At 41.3% G+C, this 22,176-nt stretch overlaps 1 protein-coding gene across 1 annotated transcript in view; it reads right to left on the bottom strand.

Annotated features, from left to right (window-relative positions):
- FGF2 (fibroblast growth factor 2) overlaps positions 1 to 22,176 on the bottom strand; it is a 45,615-nt gene that overhangs the window by 8,644 nt on the left and 14,795 nt on the right. Inside the window, exon 2 of the mRNA XM_044302218.1 lies at positions 10,584 to 10,687. Within this exon, the coding sequence (XP_044158153.1) occupies positions 10,584 to 10,687 (104 nt within the window). The remainder of the gene's footprint in view (positions 1 to 10,583; positions 10,688 to 22,176) is intronic.

The following is a 22,176-nucleotide window of genomic DNA, read 5'->3' as shown; positions in this document are numbered from 1 at the left end:
GTCTGATGGCACACAGAGGTAACAATTGTGGTAACAACATATATGTGTAGGATCTGCTCTACTGAATTTAGATGCCCACTAGTATAGAGATAGGTATAAAATACAGTAGGTTCCTGCCTGGATTGAGGTCACCTTGCTGTGGTGGGTGGGCACAGATATTTTTTGATCAAAATCTATTTACAAAGACCTCATTTTTATCATATCAAATGTGGTATTAGTTTATATATAGTTCTCTGTTTCTCTCTCATTTTTCTGTCGCCATGTACATCCGCGTATTTATTTATTATATATTTATTATATATACATGCAGGATGTTCCTAGCATTTTTGTGTTAAGACACTGGACATACCACAATCTCCTTACCAATAATTTGTACCCAACTCCTGCTAAGAGTTCGGTCTACAGAAGGCATTTTATTTAATGATCTATATTTTGAAAAAGATTGCTTTTGGTGACATCTAATAATTTTTAAGTTATACAGATAGGGTATTTGTAGTGACAGGCCCTCTTTAAATGGGTTGGGTCATGTCAGCAAATGGCATTTATCATGTAGAGACCGTTAACACAAGGCAATCCAGCAGTGGTGGGCGTGGTAACACACTATAGAAAAAAAGCACCAGCCTATGTACAGTCCCCATGGTCCCCGCCACCAGAGATGTTGGCACTTTTTCCTATAGGGTGCAAGCACGACCACCACTGATGGATTGCAAGGTGGTCGTAACCATGGAAATAAGCAGTGTATAATGTGATGGAAAAATGAATCCAGCCAGCAAAGGTGACAATATGGACATTCACAATACATTAGTAAGTGCCTTGTATTAACTTTCTCTACATGCTGAAGTGAGACATCCTCTTTAATGTGTGAGAAATTCGATTCTTTAGAATAAGGACAGTTAATTCACTGTAAGTACACAGTTTTGGATGGAATAGCATTTTAAGATTTTACAAGGAATTTTTGTGTGAAGTAGTAATTATATTGCCGTGTTACTGACTATAAATAAAGAGCAGCAATGATTTCTCATAGAACAAGAACATTTCCACACATCTCTGGTAAATCTTGCGTGCACAGTTGTTGTTACTTTTGTTTATTTGACTAATGTCATTTCTTTTGGCGTACATATTACACAGAAATTATGAACAGATTGTACGAATGCTTAATTTGCTTTGTGTTAGGCTACATGCACACGACTGTTGTGTGTTTTGCGGAACGGCACGGACAGCCTTTAATATAACTGCCTATTTTTGTCCGCAACGTGCGGACAAGAATACGACATGTTATATTTTGTTTTGCGGGGCCACGGATTGGAGCAGCGGATGCGGACCAAAACAATGGCAGTGTGCATGAGGCCTTAAGAGTTTTTTTTGGGAGGGTGGGGGCTGAAGGAGGGTGTTAGAAAATGCTAAATAGGATATCTCAATATTAAATACATTTTTACACATTCCATTGTTATACTAATTAAAATTACACATTTAAGGCCTCTTTCACACTTGCGTTGTCCGGATCCGGCGTGTACTCCACTTGCCGGAATTACACGCCGGATACGGAAAAACGCAAGTGTACTGAAAGCATTTGAAGACGGATCCGTCTTCAAAATGCTTTCAGTGTTACTATGGCACCCAGGACGCTATTAAAGTCCTGGTTGCCATAGTAGTAGTGGGGAGCGGGGGAGCAGTATACTTACAGTCCGTGCGGCTCCCGGGGCGCTCCAGAGTGACGTCAGAGCGCCCCATGCGCATGGATGACGTGCCATGCGATCACGTGATCCATGCGCTTGGGGCGCCCTGACGTCACTCTGGAGCGCCCCGGGAGCCGCACGGACGGTAAGTATACTGCTCCCCCGCTCCCCACTACACTTTACCATGGCTGCCAGGACTTTAGCGTCCCGGCAGCCATGGTAACCATTGAGAAAAAGCTAAACGTTGCATCCGGCAATTCGCCGAAACTACGTTTAGCTTAAGGCCGGATCCGGATCAATGCCTTTCAATGGGCATTCATTCCGGATCCGGCCTTGCGGCAAGTGTTCCGGATTTTTGGCCGGAGCAAAAAGCGCAGCATGCTGCGCTATTTGCTGCGGCCAAAAAATGTTCCGTTCCGGAGCGGAAGACATCCTGATGCATCCTGAAGGACGGACTGTCCATTCAGAATGCATTAGGATAATCCTGATCAGTATTCTTCCGGCATAGAGCCCCGACGACGGAACTCTATGCCGGAAGACAATAACGCAGATGTGAAAGAGCCCTTACTGTGTATTAGAAACTTGAAAGTATGGTAGATCACTTGGATGTGAAGCAAAAGGTAAGTACTCTTTTATGCTTTTTCAGTTGAATTACCGTAGTTGGTTAGGAACATATCTGTAAGGTCTCAGGATCCCTTTAATTAATCAGAGCTGCTAAAAAAAAAAATAATAGAGCTTCTTCCTGGGGCAAAAGTCGTTCTTATATTACATGGCCACCATTTGCTTGGATTGTCACCATATTCTGAGAGCCATAACATTTTTATTTTTTAGCTTTGTGAGGACTTAGGCTACTTTCACACTAGTGGCACGGCCCTCCGGCAGGATGTTCCGTCGGGTGAACAGCCTGTCGGATCCGTCCTGCCGCTAGTGAACGTGTGCCCCCGGACTGCCGCTCCGTCCCCAATGACTATAATAGGGGCGGGGGCGGAGTTCTGACGGAGGCACAGCAGAGCACGGCGAGAGGCTGACGGAATAAAACTACGACATTTATTCCGGGAGCTTCTCACCGTGTGCTGCCGTGCCTCCGCCGAAACTCGGACCGCCCCCATTATAGTCAATGGGGACGGAGCGGCAGTGTAGCCTGTGCTTACTACTAGTGGCATAGACAACAGTGATTTTGAATTGCCACTACATTATGATATGAACATTCCTTTTTCAACACACGAGTGATGGTGCAATTCAGGCTTCTTTCACAATCACGGCACAGGCTGTTCCAGCATAGAATACCGGGAATCTGCCGGACAAAACCCGTTGCGTTCAGTGGTTTTTGTCCAGCCAAATCCTGGCATATTTGCCAGATAGCAGCAGAATCTCTGTCAGACCCTATTATAGTCGAAGGGGCCGGCGGGCGTTCCGGTAGCATCCGGTAATGCCAGATCCAGAGAAGTCTGTCAGACTGCCGGAGAGCTGACAAGCAAAATGTCAGCCCTAGGTCAGCTGTCTCTAGCAATAATGTCTTACATGCCAAGAGGATTGGAAGGCAATGTGTACCTAATGAGTACTAACCCATTGGTGAAACCATGTGTTTGCCTAGTGGAAGAGAAAAAAGGGGGCTATCAACCCTAAATCGATCCCTGTGCAGGGTCACCCTTTAAAAATGGTTAAAACCTAACTTTTAATGTTTATATTTATAAAAGGATGCGACAAGTGTAGTCCGTTAAAACTAAAACTATTTTTTGTGGCCCAATGTCAATTAATGTAATGGTAGAGTGCGTTGTTGGCTCTCTTCCCTTGCTTCTTTATTACACCCCTAAGTGGGGGAAGGAGAGGGAGAGGGGAGAAAGACGACAGACCATTCAGTCCCAGCTCTGGCGAACTAGATGTAGTGTAGCTCAAAGCTGCTTGCTGTATCCTTGCGGAATCCAGAGGCTGAATATTCACATTCAAAGCAATTATACTCAGTGTGGAGAGAACCCTCTTCCACTCCTGGTGTCTCCCCTCTCCCTCTCCTTCCCCCACTCAGGGGTGTAAGAAAGGAGCTAGGGGAGAGAGCCAACAACGCACTCCACCATTATAATCATTGATATTGGGCCACAAAAAACAAGGTGCACACTGATAGTTTTAATGGACTACACTTGTCATATCCTTTTATTAATATAAACATTAAAGGTTAAAGGAGTTCTGCACTTTGTTTAAACTGATGATCTATCCTCTGGATAGATCATCAGCATCTGATCAGCTGTTTGAGAAGGCAGCCGCAGCCTTGTCACTGTTTACCGCTGGCTCAGTGACGTCACGACTGGTATCAATGGCCTGGGTGGGGCTAAGCTCCATTCAAGTGAACAGAGCTTAGCTGCGCCCAGGCCAGTTGATACTAGTCGTGATGTCACTGGGCTAGCGGTAAACAGTGAGAAGGCCGCGCCGCTGCCTTCTCAAACAGCTGATCGGCAGGGATCCTGGGTGTCAGACCCCCGCCGATCAGATGCTGATGATCTATCCGGAGGATAGATCATCAGTTTAAGCAAACTGCAGAACCCCTTTAAGTTTTAACTATTTCAAGGGTGACCCTGCACAGGGATCAATATAGGGTTGATCGCCACCTTTTTTCTCTTCTCTTTGTCCAAAATCCCCATGAGATTCACCCTCTAGAGACTTTCGTTTTTTTCTATGCTTAGCGGAAGACGCATTGGCCTATAAACAATACAGCCCCTGTTTAAAACACAATTGAGGTAAGAAGTAGTAATAGCTGTTACTGTACATCCAATATATTCCAAGTCTCAGATGCACAGTTATCATGGGCCCAGGATTTCTTTGGCAAATAAGATCTGTTATATTCAGTATAAATGTAGCTCACATGGAAAACATTTACTGTGTGGACTGAATGCATCGCTGATAATCCAGGGCCAGGAAAATCATTGACGTGGATTACTCTTAAGCCCTGACCCTAATACAAGCAGGAGTCGTCGCTCCATCCACCTTACAACTTTACATCCAGTCCAAATCTGCCCACTTTCCTGCCACTTCTGGTGACTCAACCTCAGTGTCATGGGAAGATGTCACAGCTACCGTGTTCTGCATAGTACAGTATGTCAATGACTAAGGTTTCTTTTCCAAAGGACTGTCCAGGGTTTTGTGGAAACAGCTAACTACAGTATATGTAATCTTTTTTTTATCCAGGACTTTTGTCTCCGCTCCAAAATCATTTTCTGAGCGTAAACCTAACGGACCCCATTATAGTCTATGGGGTCCGTAGGCTCCGCTTGTCTCAGTTATGAGCCCAATCCGTCCTTTCCGTTCTCCTGCTCCTATAACGGAGCAGGAGAACGGAAAGGCTGAACGCTAGTGTGAACTCAGCCTTAGGCGTTGTTTGTGATGATAAATGTATTTTTTTTTGTTTACTTATCCGCAGGGGTGCACCTAGCCTTTCTGCTGCCTGAGACGAAAACTGAAATGGAGAACCCATTTGCCACAATGAAAGTGCTCATTGCCCAAGGCCCTTCCACTGCCCCCCTCTTGCCCCGACCTGGTGCTGCCTGAGACCTGGCCTCATGGGTGGGGCACCCCTGCTTATCCGCCTGGTTTGTATAGAACAGACCTATTGTAATGAGATCAGAGAGGACTTCAGTACTTGACAGAGCTGGCGCAGTTGGTCTGGTACCTGAAAGAGTCAGAGAAGAGTCTGCCTGGCACACTACAAAATGAAGAAGGGTCGTATTTAGCAAAACAGCTCTGACCCCTCGAGGCATGTACTTAACGGAACCACAGAGTGCCATATGGTTTACACACTGCTTTTTGGTCTCATTTATCATTGTAACAGCATGTTAGCCCTAGGTGGCATTGGGTAGCAGTTATATTTTTTTCGTTAAAGGCTTTTTTTTAAAAAAAAAATTAAAAGTCAAAAATACAACACAACATAGACACAAGAAGATTCCACCATAATAGGAGAAATGTTATCAGCCATAACAATTAGGATACCTATCAGAATCATTTCTCACTCGTTAAACTAATAAGACCGTTGGTGGTATTCCCTCCACTTGCGTCTAGGTAGCAGTTATATTTTGCTTACATCTTACTTTTCTTTATGTGAATTCAGATCTGGATAGCCCTATACATCTTGGCAGGTTAGTTAATTACCTATATAGACCCCTCAAGATTTGTTTAGCTCATATGGATACTTACCCATGGAAAAGTGTTAAATGTTCAATATGTGGCCATAAGCCCCTTTCCACACTATTATTTTGTTGTCATGTATTTTCCTATACTTTGCGATTTAAAGGGTTTCTGTCACCAGAATTAACCCTAATAAACTGGCTGACATTAGCGATGTGTTAATGTCAGCAGACCCTAACTTTACTGTTCTTATGATATTTGATGCCCCCCTTACTGCGCAATTTTAACTTTGATGATATGCAAACTAGCCTCTAAGAGCAGGGGGGGCTGCTCCTAGAGGCTTCGTTCTCCAACCTCAAATCACACCCTGCCGTCCTTGATTGACAGGGCCAGCGTTCGTCTTCTCCTCCTGGCCTAGTCGGCTAATTAGAATATAAGGCGCCGAAATCAACGGGGGACAACAGCAGACGAACAGGGGGAGGGGGGGCGTTCGTCTGCTGTTGTCCCCCGTTGATTTTGGCGCCTTATATTCTAATTAGCCGACTAGGTGGAGACTGGAGAGGTTCTCTTATCCCTGGCTGTGAGTGCATCCAATCAGAGCTCACTACTCATAGCCACGGAGGAGCTCATTCTAAGCTCCAATCAGTGGGGGCCGCCCTATAAGGTAATACCCTAATTAGACTAGGGTTAAACAGATGAAAGGTCCTCTTTAATGTAAAAAATGAAAATCGTACATCACTACCACTTTTTAACAAAGCTAGAACAAGCCCTGTACTTCATATGAATCCACGGCTCTCCCAATTTATTTCTCCGATTGCTCTTCTAAATTAATTTTGAGCTGGCAGCTTAAAAGGTGTGCTGTTCCTCAGGAGGAAGGGGTGGTCCTGTCTGCTACGGCTGGTGGCAGTTGAAGGATGGAACTGAGCAGGTGGGGTACATCTGGGTACATAAATGATTGGATGAACTATACTTCTCACTTTTGATTGAATATATTTGATTTAATATGAGACAGATATGATCTGTTTGGTAACTAATTGCGGAGGCACAGCACTCAGCGGAACACCAAGGCCTATTCAATCAGCTGATCAGCAGGGATGCCAGGACTCAGACTACCAATGTGATATTAATGCCCTGTCCAAAGGATAGGTCATAATTTTTTTCAGTTCTGAATAACGCTTTTAAAGGAATGTGACCTATCTGAGGGCAGAATAAACTACTGACAGATACCCTTTACAAAACACTTGGTCACTTGGATTGACCAAGCTTTATAGTGGTTCTATGAACAGCACGCACCGTGGAGATCTCATATTCCTGATCTCCCAGCTCCCCCCCCCCCCCCACCCCATGTTGTTTAAGGGTATAAGGCACATTTCCTTTACATAATATATTACAATGAGGATATGACTTTCATTTGATGGAAATATTAATAATGTAAATTTTTTTTAATGGAAAACCATGTCATGTACAGCAGGTCACAGCATCAGTGTATTAGCAGTTACAGGAAATGCTGGGAAAGCCTTCAAGTAAGCTCCCTTGAGTCTTGCAGCCAGTGCATGAGGTTGATCCATCTTTGCTTGTACAAGTCCAGATTGCAGATTTATTTCCATGATACAATCTTATTTTTCACCATAACAATATACTTTACTTCTAAATAGATGCATTCTTTGTTACATCCCAAAAAAAATCCATTAGTTTGCCAACAGCATGATGTTCCAAAAAATGCTTGAAGCTGTTCTCTGGGAATTAAGAAAATAAAAATTGCCAAAAATACTTGAATATTACTTTATTATAAATATATTACCAAATATCTTTCATTACTTACAATGGCTTGCTTTGTTTGGGAGGCAATCATTAAAATGGGCGCCGTCCTATTAGTACACACAAAACCTGTCCTAATCACACAGCAGGACAAGTTACTTCACATCATTGAGCTAAAGAGCTGCCTCATCCTCCTCTCTACTCTGCTTGTCAGGGGTTATGATCCTGAATACAGATTATAAGGTGTTCAGCCAAATCACTCTAGGAATGAAGATCATAAGGAGACATGAAGTACAGAGAGGAGAGTGGGGATGTGGCTAATGAGCAGCAGCACTTTTATGCAGTCTCCATTACCGGTCTGTCCTCTCTGACTTCTCTGAACTTCATGTTTCCTCAAGAACTCCATTCCTACAGAGATTTAGCTTAAGATCATATTAAACTGTATTCGGGATCATAATCCCTGACAAGTAGAGCACAGAGGAGGGTGAGGCAGCTCTATAGCTTCTGAGGTAACTTGTCCTGCTGTGTGATTAGGACAGATTTTGTGTGTACTAATAGGACGGCAGCCATTTTATTTCTCCTAATGATTGCTCCCTAGACAAAACGAGCCATTATTACTAATGAAAGGTATTAGGAAATATATTTATAATAAAGTTATATTTAAGTATTTTCATTTTCTTAATTCCCGAAGAGCTTCTTTAACAAAGTATCTAACATCATATGCCATGAATTTCTTTCAATTAGTCACTGCACTTGTAATGAACTATAATGAATTAGTGTTAGGAGTTGATTCAAATAAATTATGAAAAGTAGTATCTGCCCTTAAAACATTCAATCCTTTTATGATCCACACCTGATTTATGATGCATTTTCTTAATATTCAAATTTGCCCTTTGGTGCAATGTGGGTGTCAACATTGCTCTTGTTGCACCCAAGCACCACACCTTTCTAGGATTAGCCCCGTTAATACAACCTATTCATGACTTTCCAGTAGACTTTGGGTTTCAGTTCTTCACCTGTTCAAAAAATGTTTGCTTTCTGTCAATGCATTGAAACATTTGTTTCATCCTGACCTAATCTTCCTCATACAGCTGTTTGTTACAATGTATAATGGCAGGAATAGGCAGATTCTTATAGTATGCCAACTACTATTTGGGCAAAGTCTAGTGATCTACAGAAAACTGACTAAATGGGTCTGCCCCCACAGTGGGAAAAGCTATCAATGTATCATATTACAAATGTTACTTTATTTTGACCTTATTATTGAGTATGCTGGTTACTTTCTCAGTATGCCAGGCTCAAGTTCCCCTCTTTACAGTATGCACCAACCACAGATGCCCCCATTACAGCCCACATCAGCCACAGATGGTATCCTCCTCTACGGTATTTTGGTCAAATGCTATGGATTTCATTGCACTGTCTATCAAAAAATATATATTTTTGTTCAGTCTATTCACTTCTCAGTATATGAACTATACCATTTCTGAGGGGAAAAAAATTATACGGTATATAAAATATATAGAAACCTCTCACAGAACTGCTTTTCATTAGCATTATTCTAAACGTTCACACTTAAGCAGAGCTTTAAATGCTGTAAATCTGCCATCTTTTTACCGTGAAACAAGGTCACTATTGTGCCCCGGATACTGAAATGTAGACGTCAGCCTCTCGATTTAGCTGTGGGAAAATTTGCCATGTCTTGTATTTGATCACTTTATTTGCTGTGTTGGCATCATTGAATCAAGTCCTGTATGACTACTACTGCTCCGTATTTGAAACTCTACATACATGAATGCGTGTAGCCAATGTTGAGACCTAATGATCAAAAACAATGGGTGAGATTTATCAAGATTGGTGTTTTTTTCTCCTGTTTTACTGTCCAGTGTGTAGCTGCCTCTTAATGAATTAGGTGCATGCTTGGCCTGCTGTGTGCCAGAAACTCAATTGGATGGGCTATGGAAGTTCCAACATCTCCTGCTAAGCCTGCCCCTTTAAAAAAAAAAATGCCAATAAGCTCAAAAAGTTGCAAATTGTGGCTCAAATAGGGTGTGCACCATATTTTTTTTTACTTTTTAACTCCACTTTTGTGGAGATCACTCTATAGAATGTTTTCCCCCCATTAAAATAGTACCTCTCTTGTTTCTGTCTCACGTAGAGATTTAAAAAAAAAGTACTTTATAAAGGTATGCAAATTAGCTGTCACAAGTGACTAGGGGTGGAGTTAAGGCCACAAGTGCCCAGGCCCTTCAGCTATGTGCCCAGATAACCACTCCCCTTGCAGTCCTCTGGCCCGCCCTCCTCCTCTGACTTGGAGATCTCACGTGAGCGCCGGTCACCACCTAGGCATGCGAACTGTTAAGATCAGTGCCTCTTCCCATAATGGGCCCGGCGTGAGATCTCCAAGCCAGAGGAGGAGGGTGTAGTGAAATAGGGGCATACTTTAAGGAGGGAAGACCCCTGAAAAGACATTAAAAGGGCATCTGTCAGCAGATTTGTACCAATGTAACTGGCTGAACTGTTGCATGAGCATTTGGCAGCTGAAGGCATCTGTGTTGGTCTCATGTTCATATGTGCCCGCATTGCTGAGAAAAATGTCTTGAATATATGCAAATGAGCCTCTAGGAGTAATGGGGGTGTTGCCATTACTGCTAGAGGCTCTGCTCCCTCTGCAACTGCCGAGCCCTCTCTACTTTGATTGACAGGGTCAGGTGTGATAACGTTTTCATTACCTGGTCCTGTCAATCAAAGTGGAAAGGGCATGGCAGTTGCAGAGAGAGCAGAGCCTCTAGGAGTAACAGCAACGCCCCCGATGCTCCTAGAGGCTCATTTGCATATATGAACATGGGACCAACACCGATGCCTTCAGCTGCCAAGCGCACATGCAACAGGTCAGCCAGCGTCATAGGTACAAATTTGCTGACAGAATATCAGAGTGACATATGTAAGAGATCCAATAAAGCATATGGCTATGACTTTACACATTTACCAAAATTGGCTCTTACCCATTCACATATCGTGTACTTTCTGTGTAGAACTTACCAGTGCCATTAATCTTCCATCTTCTTTCATTGCAAGGTATCGGTTTGCGCTGATTCCCTTGATTGATACAACGCCTCGCTCTTCTGCTTGAAGCTGCAACTTTACTGCAAACAAAATAGTGTATAGTATATTAACCTCTTTACAATCATCAATCTCATCATCATTTTTCTCAGAAACAAAAAATGTACCTGTAAAAAAGTTGCAGTTATTTTATTGAGAGAAGCTGCCCTGATCTCTTCTGCCTCCTGCTCCGAACAATATAAATTAGTAAAGGCATTTCAACAGTACCAATGAAAAAAGCTTGGTTGCACCCACCAGTTTTGTAAAAAATTAAATAATTGTGAGAATAGACCCAATTTTTTTTTTAAAGGGTCACTGAGTTTTCAAAAAAAAAAAAAAACTTTTGCTGTATCATAGTGGCAAATGAAAGGTTTTCATCAGTGGGGTCTGAGTGCTATAACCCCCACTGGTCGCTAGAACGAGGAGAGAGAAGCATGCTCTACTTGCTGCAGAAGACAGAATCAAGACAGGCTCCTGCAGCGAGAGTAGAGAGATCGCTATGTAAGTACTTCTCTCTCCTCATTTTCAAAGTTATGTGAAAGCTCAGTGACCCTTAAAACAACCAATATGACCAGCAAGATACTGAAATATCAATTGGTGGCCACAAATTGTTGTTATTATGGTTACGAAAAATTCACTGTGGTCACTTTATGTTATGTTGGATCTTAAGTTATTCGTATTTGGTGGGAGTGTGAGACGATTAAACCTTTCTGACTGACTGTCAAGAGAATTATCTCCAAAATATGCCCTAAGGCTCCGATGCTAACCCCAACATTTATACTCCTGGGGCTTTCGCCCAAATTTCAATTTCCATCTTATTCTCCAATAGATCTTTGTAGGAACCATTAATAGTAACAGCCAAAGCCATCATACCCCCGTACTGGAAGAATACAACTGCCCTCTCCATCTCCCACTGGATACAAAAGGTCACTCATATCTGTAGATCAAAAAAGATTTTGCTGACCCCCAACAAATTGAAACAGATTTGGAACTCCTGGCTTCAATTTATGCAACACTATGATACAACTTCGTTACTGCGATAGCTTCTACACAAAACATACGGAATCTATGTTATCTAATGCTATACTCACTCTATAAATAAACATGAGGTACTTAGCAAATGTATTGGGAACAAAATAATTTTTGCCTGTCCACCACATCAAAGCAACCTCTTTTGAACTGAAACCTACACTAAATGCTAACTCTTTTGTTGCCACCCGGCTTCCAATGAATTTAGTGAAGGCAGGCTCCACATATATACTAAACCCACACTGTATGCTACCTTTTCTGGTGCCAGCTGGCCTTAAATGAGTATAGGGAGAACAGGCTTCAGCTTTATATTATGCTAATTAAAATCATCATGTGGGAAAGATGGGCTGGTCAGGAGTGCATAGAAGTTAGAAACATCCTAATGAGCGGGTGTATATCAACATGGCTGAAAAATCTAATACAATACAACTTTGAGTTCGGTTGGCACCAAAAGAGGTAGCATTTATCATAGGTTCCTGTCCAAAATAGGTCACCTTGCCGTGGTGGATGGGCACACATTTATTCATATAGTGAGTATTGTTCATATATTCTGTGTTTGCAGAGTGCTTCTGCATTGTGTTGTGTAACTGCATTGTGTTTTTGTTTTACAAATCTTATGTTATTAGTTCTAACATATGTTTTTCCCTTATTATTAGTACCATTGTACGACATTCACTTTTTTTTATTTTGTATGACTGGACAGAGAAGTTTCAGGACATGGCTTGGAAACATTCCACAAAATTTTCCTTTTGTCATTCAGTGTTACCCTATTGTTCATGCTCATAATAAATAAAAAATTAATTTGGAGACTGGTGTGAATGATGACAATCTCTGCACATCGCTGCATAAAATGATAGCAATACTACACAGCACTGCATAAAATGAAAGCAATATCCTGGAAGTAGACAAAACTTTAGTCTGGTCTAGTCATACACCAGCGTGCAGGATCCCAAACCCTTTTTGATAATTTTATAGCAAACATTTTTAAGAGTTAACCATTTTTAAAGCATGTCAGTATTTATGTGTAATGGAATAAGTAATAATGAATATAAGCATAATATTTTGTGTTCCTAGATGATACTGCTTTACTCAGGCCACTTTTACATAATCAGTGTTTGATCCGTGATTTCTATCAGTGATTGTGAGCCAAAACCAGGTGTGGAGGCTACACAGACATAAGGTATAAGGAAAAGATCTGCACCTGTTCTGTGTTTTTCATCCACACCTGTTTTCACTCACAATCACTTATGGAAATCACTGATCAAACACTGAAAGAGGCCTCAGATACCACTTAGTTTATAAAGAACAAAACAAAAAAAAACATGCTTATTTATCACCCGTCAAGCTGGCAAAGGATGAACTGCACAAGAGGATTAAATTAGCTGAGGACGAGTACGCCAGCTTTCCAGGGGTTAAAGAGGCCCAGATGAGTAAGTCCCCCAGCTACAGTATGCTGCGGTAGTATTGTTATTCATTTGGTTCCAAAACTTGTAATTGCGTGCTGCAGATCCTGCCCCCACAACTCCAGCCAGCAGCCAAAGGAAACCACTAATAGTCTACGTGTTCAGCATTACAGTGAAGAGCCTTATAAAGTGTTATTCCGGTCATGAAAGTTAGACAGGCATCAGATGGAAAAAGTGAACTATATAAAACTTTACAAAAACGCGTTGAATCATCTGACCTCAAAAGTAATTACCTGAACCCACAGTTAAAACAGCAAGATTATCAGTCAGTAGGCATTGTTCAGTCCACACTGAAAGTGAATGGAGAGAGCCATGCGTGCAGGAGGACCTGTCCAGTCGCAGGACCTGTGTACTCTTGAGGTGTGGGTCCCAGGGGGTCCTGTGGATATGTCACAAATGTCCAAGATAGGAATAGCCCTTTAAACTATAACATTGAGAGCTTGTCTCTATGAAGGAACCTTAGAGATGCCATAAGAGAATAAGGTCTGTGTGTGTTCCATCAAATAAAATTTGCGCTTTGTGTTTTTCTTGTACATTTTTTACAGTACTTTATTTTAGCTTTTTTCCCTGTATTTTTATTGTCCCACATGGAGACTTCAATTTTGTGCTCATTTTTAAATTACAATAAACTGGCATATTGGGCAGCACGGAGGCTCAGAGGGGCAGCACGGTGGCTCAGTGGTTAGCACTGGTGCCTTGCAGGGGTCCTGGGTTCGAATCCGACCGAGGACAACATCTGCATGGAGTTTGTATGTTCTCCCCATGTTTGCGTGGGTTTCCTCTGGGTACTCCCGTTTCCTCCCACACCCCAAAGACATACTGATAGGGACCTTAGATTGTGAGCCCTGTTGGGGACAGTTGGATGCTAATGTGTCTGTAAAGCTCTGCGTAATATACCAGCACTATATAGGTGCATGAAATAAATAAATACTTAGGAATGCCACTATACTGTGCTGGTACGTAGAAGTATACACAGACATCTGTTTCAGCATACTACTGATATGTTATAACAAGAACAGCTGTTTGTCCCAAATGCTAAATCTACTGTAGCAGTAGCCATCGCATGCCATGTGCTGCCTTTAATATTAGTATCTTCTTACAGTATGTCAGGTTTATCAGGGGTCTACCAGGCTCTGGGTGCAACTGCTACCCCTGTACCCCCTATAGATACTGTATGTTGCTAGGTTGTCCCTTCGACAGTATACTGAACATCTGAATATTCTCTGATCCTGGCAGTACTGTTATATCAGAGTGCACCAGGGGTTACACAAGTGACAGATCATCTTGACAAATGACTTATGGAATCACAATATGACTGTAATACATATACTCTACTCATAAACACACATGTAACATATCTGATATGGTTGAAAAAAGACACAGGTCCATCAAGTCCAACCTATAGTCCTACTCTATTGATCCAAAGGAAGGCCAGATCAACCCTCTCACCCCATGATGCAAATTGCCCCATATTAGGGGAAAAAATCCTTCCCAACTCCAGTTATGACAATTAGAATACCGTTAATAAATCCCTGGATCAACCTCCCATCTTCAGAAATCCAGTGCCCATATTTAACCTGTCACACTCCTCCTAAACTTATTTAATGTGTGACCCATCCCCTGAGATTTCTATAGTCTCACTGCTCTTACTGTAAAGAATCCCTGATTATGCTGATGATGAAACCTTCCTTCCTCTAGACTTAGAGGATACTCCTGTGTCCCAGTCACAGTCCAAGGTATAAAAAGATCATTAGAAAGATCTCCGTATTTAAATATGTGTAGATTAAATAATCTCTAAGCTCTCTTTTTTTAGACCTGAATAAAACCACGATTGATAGCCTGCCTTGGTGGTGCAATCCACCCATTCCCTTAAATGTTTTGGTCGTCTTCTTCTCCCCGCTGCACACAGGTGCACAAAACTGTACATAATATTCCATGTCAGACTTGTGATTTTTATATCGTATTTATTCCATTTTTCTAACAATTTGTTAGGAACAGTGTTCAAGACATCAGGCAACAAACAATGTTACAAAGAAAACAGGGAAGGAAGAGCCCATTAGTCCAAGGATGGTCTTTTGATAAATAGCGCTATACAGTATAACGTGCAAAGTCACTAAAATAGGGGGGGGGGGGGGGGGGTCATCTGTATTTCACATACCAGGTAGTGTATTTGAAGTGATTTAAAATTTATTCTGAATGTGGCCATGCAGAATGGCTAAAAACATTTCCATATTTGAAAAAAAACATTTTGACCTTGAGTTCCTTCTGAACAGTTCTGAGCAGTGATTTGTGGAGGGAAAGCTTCTATACCTTTTTGATCCATACCAACGACATTTTACAGTTTGGATATAGAAGTGATCTGCATACAAAACTGAGCCACTGTGTACACTCTACGATACAGTCTGCGTCATGGTCTAGGGTGCATTCACTATTTCTACAAGCTTCAAAGATAAAATCACGAGAATCCCCTGCTGGTTCAGTGTCTGCACAGTTTACTTTAGTTATCATTATACTTGGACATGTAGACTTTAAAGCAAAAATTGTACAGTTATCTGTTGTAGAAAAAAACTGTGCCCTTTGTAATGTGCCCCACCTTCTACCCAACTCCCAACCTCCAATAAATGTCACCAACGCCCCGGGAATTTATACATACCTGAACTATCTTGTGTATCTAGTCTTTTTCACCAATTCACGGTGGTAGCTTGGCAACATCTTGTCCTATTATTATTTTGGATACCCGGTTATCAGAGGGTGTATATATTTATGCTTTTTAAAGTAAAATTAATAAAAGCGATATTTTAAAAGGGTCCATTTCCAGGTTAAAACTCACTTATACGGACACCTATACTATTTGTATATTTGATTCTTTATTAAATTTTCTTGTACAGGAATAAAACAGCTGGCTTGCTGTATGCCGGTGAAACCTTTTAATCCTAAATCACTTGCAGTTTAGTAATGTAACCTCACACCTGACACGGTAAATATAATAAGATTTATTTGATGATACTGTACGCTGGTGGTGTTCACCACAGAGAATTCAGGATGCCACAGCTGCTGGATGGGAAGCAAGCTACACATTTCACTCTGTACAGTTAAATCCCAGAGGGTGTTAGGAAAACATTTTTAATTCTCCAGTGCAGGTGGCTAAACCAGGAAAAGGAGAGTGAAAGGCATTTCCCCGACATCATACAGAGGCTAAGTGGCTAAGGACGAGAATAAACCCACAAACTTGTGTATTCAAGACCAGCACATTAACCACTAATCCATTCATCCTTCTCGTAACTGTACAGACTGGCTTTAGGGATATGTTGACTGTATGATACAAAGCTAGTTACCTAAAGACGTAAGCCCAAGACTTTAACCTAAAGGGGTTCTCTGGGCAAAAATTATTGATGACTTAATCACAGGATAGGCCATCAATATCAAATCTGTATGGATCCAATACGTGGCATAGCCACCGATCAGCTGCTTGACTAAGCACATCGCTATTCATCGTATATTGGCTGAGCTTGGTATAGCAGCCCAGGCACATTTACTTGAATGGGAATAAGCTCTCTTAGACCATATGACTGATGAATGTGACATCACTGGTCTACGAAGAGGCCTTTCCAAAACAGCTGATTGGCACAGGTGCCAGGCGTTGGAAGCCTACCAATCAGACATGACCTATCTTGAGGATAGGACATCAGTATTCTAGTCCCAGAAAACCCTTTAAAGGGGTTGTCTCACTTCAGCAACTGGCATTTATTATGTAGAGAAAATTAATACAAGGTACTTACTACTGTATTGTTATTATTCATATTGCCTCCGTGGTTGGCTGGATTCATTTTCCTATCAGATTATACACTACTTGTATCCATGGTTATGACCATCCTGCAATCCAGCAGTGGTGGTCGTACTTGCACACTATAGGAAAAAGCGCTGGCCTCTCTAGTGGCCGGGACCATGGAGGGGCACAGAGGTTGGTGCTTTTTCCGATAGTGTGCAAGCACGGCCACCGCTGATAGGCTAAAATAGTACCTTTTTTTCTATGCCAATGTCTGTGTGGAGTAAAGATGCAGCTTGTTTTCAGATTTTTTCTGACTTTTTTTCTGTCCAAATCCTGACAATGTGGTCAGGGTTTAATAATTACTAATATTATTTATTTATTTATTATTTATTTATTTTAGAGAAGAGCTACTAAACTGGTACATGGATTGCAGGATAAAACGTAACAGGAAAGATTAAAGGACCTTAACATGTATAGCTTGGAAGAAAGACGAGACAGAGGGGATATGATAGAAACCTTTAAATACATAAAGGGAATCAACAAGGTAAAAGAGGAGAGAATATTTAAAAGAAGAAAAACTGCTACAAGAGGACATCGTTTTAAATTAGAGGGGGCAAAAGTTTAAAAGTAATATAAGGAAGTATTACTTTACTGAGAGAGTAGTGGATGCATGGAATAGCCTTCCTGCAGAAGTGGTAGCTGCAAATACAGTGGAGGAGTTTAAGCATCCATGGGATAGGCATAAGGCTATCCTTCATATAAGATAGGGCCAGGGGCTATCCATAGTACTTAGTATATTGGGCAGACTAGATGGGCCAAATGGTTCTTATCTGCCAACACATTCTATGTTTCTATATTTCTATGTTTCTATTAGTAAATATCACAAGGTAGGACAACTGGGTATAAATTTCTATACGGCAAAACACAGATTTAATATTAGATTTACAAAACTAATATATCAGGGTGCAAACTTATTTTTATTTAATTTATATAGCATATGCATACTCTACATCATTTGTCATCAATTCTGAATTAACTTTTTAGTATGTTTTATAGAAATGTCTCTAAATTCTGGTGCAATGGTTTATAAATATGTCATCACAGCTCAGATGTTATTTTGGAGTAAATGCACCATGAAAGGTGCAAATGCCATAAATGTGGTTCTGTGTCTTTGTGGAGGATTTGAACCTTAGTATTAGAAAAAAAAATATCAGATTCCAAAATTTGAAAATAATTTCAAGGATGGAAACTAACTTTAAAGCTCAAGACAGAATTGCCACAGATCTGAGGGAGAAGAAGCGTGAGGAGGCTTGTCTGAAGTTAAAAACTTAAAGAGGACCTGTCACCACAAAATGCAGTGCAATCTGAGGTCAGCATGTTAAAGAGCAGACGGATCTAAACATGCTATATACAGTTGCAAGAAAAAGTATGTGAACCCTTTGGAATGATAGTCAAAACAATAGACAATCACAGTCTGCTTAAACTAATAACACACAAAGAATTAAACGTTATCATGTTTTTCTTGAACACACCATGTAAACATTCACAGTGCAGGTGGAAAAAGTATGTGAACCCCTTGACTAATGACATCTCCTAGAGCTAATTGGAGTGAGGTGTCAGCCAACTGGAGTCCAATCAATGAGATGAGATTAGAGGTGTTGGTTACAGCTGCCCTGCCCTATAAAAAACACACCAGTTCTGGGTTTGCTTTTCACAAGAAGCATTGCCTGATGTGAATGATGCCTCGCACAAAAGAGCTCTCAGAAGACCTACGATTAAGAATTGTTGACTTGCATAAAGCTGGAAAGGGTTATAAAAGTATCTTCAAAAGCCTTTCTGTTCATCAGTCCACGGTTAGACAAATATAAATGGAGAAAGTTCAGCACTGATGCTACTCTCCCTAGGAGTGGCCGTCCTGTAAAGATGACTGCAAGAGCACAGCGCAGACTGCTCAATGAGGTGAAGAAGAATCTTAGAGTTTCAGTTCGCTAACATCCCTGTTAGTGAATCTACGATATGTAAAGGAGGAAGCCACTGCTGTCCAAAAAGAGATTGCTGCATGTTTACAGTTTGCACAAGAGCACCTGGATGTTCCACAGCAGTACTGGCAAAATATTCTGTGGACAGATGAAACCAAAGTTGATTTGTTTGGAAGAAACACACAACACTATGTGTGGAGAAAAAGAGGCACAGCACACCAACACCCAAACCTCATGCCAACTGTGAAGTATGGTGGTGGGGGCATCACGGTTTGGGACTGTTTTGCTACGTCAGGGCCTGGACGGATTGCAATCATCAAAGGAAAAATAAATTCCCAAGTTTATCAAGACATTTTGCAGGAGAACTTAAGGCCATCTGTCCACCAGATGAAGCTCAACAGAAGATGGGTGTTGCAACAGGACAAACGACCCAAAGCATAGAAGTAAATCAACAACAGAATGGCTTAAACGGAAGAAAATACGCCTTCTGGAGTGGTCCAGTCAGAGTCCTCAACCCGCTTGACATGCTGTGGCATGTCCTCAAGAAAGCGTTTCACACCAGACATCCCAAGAATATTGCTGAACTGAAACAGTTCTGTAAAGAGGAATGGTCAAGAATTACTCCTGACCGTTGTGCATGCCTGATATGCAACTACAGGAAACGCTTGGTTGAAGTTTGGCTGCCAAAAGAGGTTCAACCAGTTATTAAATCCAAGGGTTCACATACTATTTCCACCTTCACTGTGAATGTTTACATGGTGTGTTCAATAAAAAAAACATGGTAACATTTAATTCTGTGTGTGTTATTAGTTTAATCAGACTGTGATTGTCTATTGTTGTGACTTAGATGAAGACTGTATATCATTTTATGGGTAAAGATTCTGCAAAACCTGTAATTCATACATTTAAGTCTGTGCTTTTTCTGAGCTCAGTTGTATACAGGGGCTGCCTTATCAGTAATCAAAAGCATTTTCTATAACTTCTTGTGTACAACTGAAATAAAAAAAGAGTAGATATTTAAATGTATAAATGACAACTTTTGCTGCATCTTTTCCCATGAAACTATATATAAATCTGCTTAACTCATCCTGCTATACATCATGCAGATTACACTTTTACATTTGTGGTCATAGGTTCTATTTAGAAGGGTTGTCTGTTTTAGATATGCAGCTATAATACGGGATTAGCCTCCACTCTAGACCCTGCTAAATTACTTGAGTGTCTCCCTCTGGAGGACCTTGGTTGTTGTAGCTTTACACAGCCTTTTTCTTTGAATAAGCATGCACTACCCATGGATAACTGGAGTTTGTGGGTGTTTACCCAGCAGGACCCCAAAGCAATCAGCAAATATCGTGGAAACCTAGTGCTGAGGTGTAGTGATCCAAACTGAACAAAAGTCTTGAAGGTATAGATTTATTTTTTGTTCATCTCACATAAACCATATTGTTGTAACAACAATTTAAGGTGGGGAGCTTCTAGAGGATCTGCCAATTCTGAATAAAAAGAACAGAGCCAAACCTATTTATGGAATTCCAGGAAGACGTAAGTGTAAGGATTAGTAGAAGACTTCCACCAACTACTAATGGTTTCCAATTATTAATATCCAGACACAGCAGTCCACTAGTAAAACCTGGGATAATGTTAATTCCATATGACTAGGTGTCACCTCAGTCCATTTCTTATTCAGACATTCTGTGATGTATTACAAAGTGGAGTGGGCACACCCATTGTCTCATTTTTCAAAAGACAGCAGGCATAGTAGTCACAGACTAAACAATCAGGGATAGAAGCTTGATATGGAAATGGGTCTAAGCAAAGTCTACTTTTTAGCTGCACTAGAAACAGAAACACAATTCATCTAGGATGAAACATTAGTTCTATCAAACCAGAAAGACATTAAAGAGGTTTTCTGGGGTCTAGACATTGATGATCTATTTATCAGATTGGTGGAGGTCAAGTGAAAGGGAGCTGAGCTGCAGGAACCCAACACCATCACCACAGAGTGGACAGAGCTGTATGCTTCCGGCTCCATCAACTGTGTTATTCCTGGCACCTACAGCTTCTAAGAACAAGTGATTGGAGAGGATGCCTGTGGTTGGACCTTCACTTGATCTAATATTGATGACCATCCTGAGGATAGGTTACCAATATCTAGAATCTGGACAACCTCTTAAAGAAGTATGAATACTTTTTGCAAGACAAAGTAATCAGATAATAATCATGCAGATCTGAAAGAAATTTCAGACTGGCCAACACACACACTCTATATAAAGAATATAGGTTACGTAATGCTGTAAAGTCTCCATCATGAACACTGTGCCAGATGCCCCTCACTATTCCTGCTCATAAAGCTCTGTGTCCAGTAATAGAGAAAACTGTGCAGCTGTTCACAACTGACTCAATTCTCTCTGCCTCTGACCATCACTAATCTGTAAGATCTCCACAGAGCAGGATGGAAATCTAACTGATATGAGCACATCACATTCAGATCTCTACTAGTGACACATTAATGGAGCCTGAGGAGGTGAATAAACTACCAGGTATTAACCCCATCTAGTAGTCTAGTCCACCAAAGAGGGCATTACTCTAGATCTCCAAGGAATCATATAATGACCCTAGATCTCCAGGTAGGAAAACTTTAACATCTCTACTGCCCTACACCACCAAAGGTAGTGCTATTAACCCTCTTTACTAACCTGGATCACCAGGCAAGCAGGCTTTAACACATTGCCACTACAATAGTTCACCCAAGATAATGAAATTAACCTTCCACTACTTCCGAGCACCAGAGAAATCTAGCTGACATGAGCACATCACATTCAGATCTCTATCAGTGACAGGACATAGCAGGACACATTAAAGGGAACCTGTCATCACCGTTGTGCTGCCCATACTAACAGCAGCATAAAGTAGAGACAGGCGAGTTGATTTCAGCGGTCTGTCATTTAAAAGTTAAAAGTAAGTAGTTGCTATGAACCAACATCACAATCCTTGCCGACTAGGCCATGTAAAAGAGTCCCGGACACCTGAGAAGAGTCATGGGTATTCATGAATTCCTGCTCTCCCTGCCCACCTGCTGATGATTGGCCTCTACCTAGTTTTCTTCCTATCTCTCTAGGAGAGAACTGCCAATCATCAGCAGATGGACGGGGAGAGCAGGAGATTATGAATAACTCTCAGTGAGGTCAGCATAAAGTTGATGACAGGTTCCCTTTAATAGAGACTGAGGAGACAAGTGAACAACCAGGTATGAACTCCACCTTGTAGTCTAGACCACCAAAGAAGGCATTACC

Source organism: Bufo gargarizans, chromosome 1 (genome assembly GCF_014858855.1).
Source record: "Bufo gargarizans isolate SCDJY-AF-19 chromosome 1, ASM1485885v1, whole genome shotgun sequence".
In the NCBI taxonomy this organism is placed as follows: domain Eukaryota; kingdom Metazoa; phylum Chordata; class Amphibia; order Anura; family Bufonidae; genus Bufo; species Bufo gargarizans.
This window is presented reverse-complemented; position numbering and strand designations above follow the sequence as displayed.